The sequence below is a fragment of the Zingiber officinale genome, chromosome 5B (assembly GCF_018446385.1).
Source record: "Zingiber officinale cultivar Zhangliang chromosome 5B, Zo_v1.1, whole genome shotgun sequence".
In the NCBI taxonomy this organism is placed as follows: domain Eukaryota; kingdom Viridiplantae; phylum Streptophyta; class Magnoliopsida; order Zingiberales; family Zingiberaceae; genus Zingiber; species Zingiber officinale.
The window spans coordinates 124,054,312-124,055,543 of NC_055995.1; the positions used below are offsets into that span (position 1 = coordinate 124,054,312).

The window sequence follows — 1,232 nt, forward strand, 5'->3', positions numbered from 1 at the left end:
CGTCTTTGACTTCGCCGCCAACTCACGCACACAGAAGTTTACTTTTGATTACTTTCTCTTCCGATCTCAACCATCCTCATCCTCATCCTCCACTACAAATCCCATTCTACACTCGTTGATTCCCAGTCTGCTGTTTCCGCCAGAATTAGGATCAAAGAGTCGGAGATCGAGGGAGAAAGAAGAAGGATGTGCTGCGACTGCGACTGCGAGTGCCGGCCGCTGGGTTGGCTGCTCGGCCTCCCCTTCGCCTTCCTCTCCCTCCTCCTCTCCATCGTCGGCGTCCTCATCTGGATCGTCGGGTACGCACCTTAGTCGAAAAACCCCTAACCAACCTTCCTTCGACATTCCTTTAGTTTAGATCCGTGTTTTTGGGAATTCGATCTAAAACAGCCAATTGAATGGAAGGGCTTCTGGATTGAAACTGATTGCAGGTTGCTGCTCTCGTGCATCTGCCCCTGCTGCCTCTGCGTCACCATCCTGGTGGAATTCGCAATCGAACTCATCAAGGCACCTCTCCATGTCATGAGGTGGTTCACCTCCCAGATCCCTTGCTAGTCTTGTTAGATCCATCAAGGCGCCGTTCCACGCCATGAGGGATGGTTCACCTCCAAGATCCCTTGTTAGTCTTGTCAGATCCATAGCTATAATATCATGGAGGTGGATTGTGTGCTGGCGTTATGATCGTTGATTCATGTCGAAACGATGTTTTTATTTTTATTTTTACTTTTATTTTTATTTATTTTTTATCTGTGCGATGATTCTTATCTTCCTTTCTGCTATGAGAATTCCTTCATTCTTGCAAGCGATTCAAAGCATCTCCTCTATTGTGAATTTTGTTCTTTAGTGACGTGTTTTGGAGTGTAGTATCAGAAACTCCTTGTCCAAAATTTACTCCTGTAGGTCCGAAACTTATAGCAATCTGTACTACAAATCTAGAAAGCAACCTTGATTTTTATTTTATTTAGAAAACTTTACCCACTATATATATATATAAATATATAAATATATATATATATTTATATATATATATATATATAGAGAGAGAGAGAGAGAGAAATTTTAGTCTGCGGTGGCTTATGTGCGGTTTTGCTACGTTACTTGTCACGTTTGTGAGAAAACACAAAAAAAAAATTAACGCTGCTCTCCTCTGATCGGCCTGGACCGATCAGGCTCGAGTTCGATCGGTGCGGATCGATCGTCGATCGGTCCCGCATCGATCAACCGTAAAACGC

General features: G+C 43.7%; 1 protein-coding gene across 1 annotated transcript; it reads left to right on the plus strand.

Moving 5' to 3' along the window:
* Positions 1–802, plus strand: LOC121987829 (signaling peptide TAXIMIN 1-like). Its single transcript, XM_042541551.1, has 2 exons — positions 1–299; positions 432–802. The coding sequence occupies exons 1-2, from the start codon at positions 187–189 to the stop codon at positions 553–555; spliced, it is 237 nt and encodes a 78-aa protein (XP_042397485.1). The 5' UTR covers positions 1–186; the 3' UTR covers positions 556–802.
* Positions 803–1,232: the final 430 nt, after the last annotated feature.

What these genes read in the sequence shown, in the direction of transcription:
- LOC121987829 (XM_042541551.1), top strand. Translation starts at nt 187, where the DNA reads ATGTGCTGCGACTGCGACTGCGAGTGCCGGCCGCTGGGTTGGCTGCTC. An exon ending in GTCCTCATCTGGATCGTCGG is followed by an intron (nt 300 to 431) that starts GTACGCACCTTA and finishes AACTGATTGCAG; the next exon opens with GTTGCTGCTCTCGTGCATCT.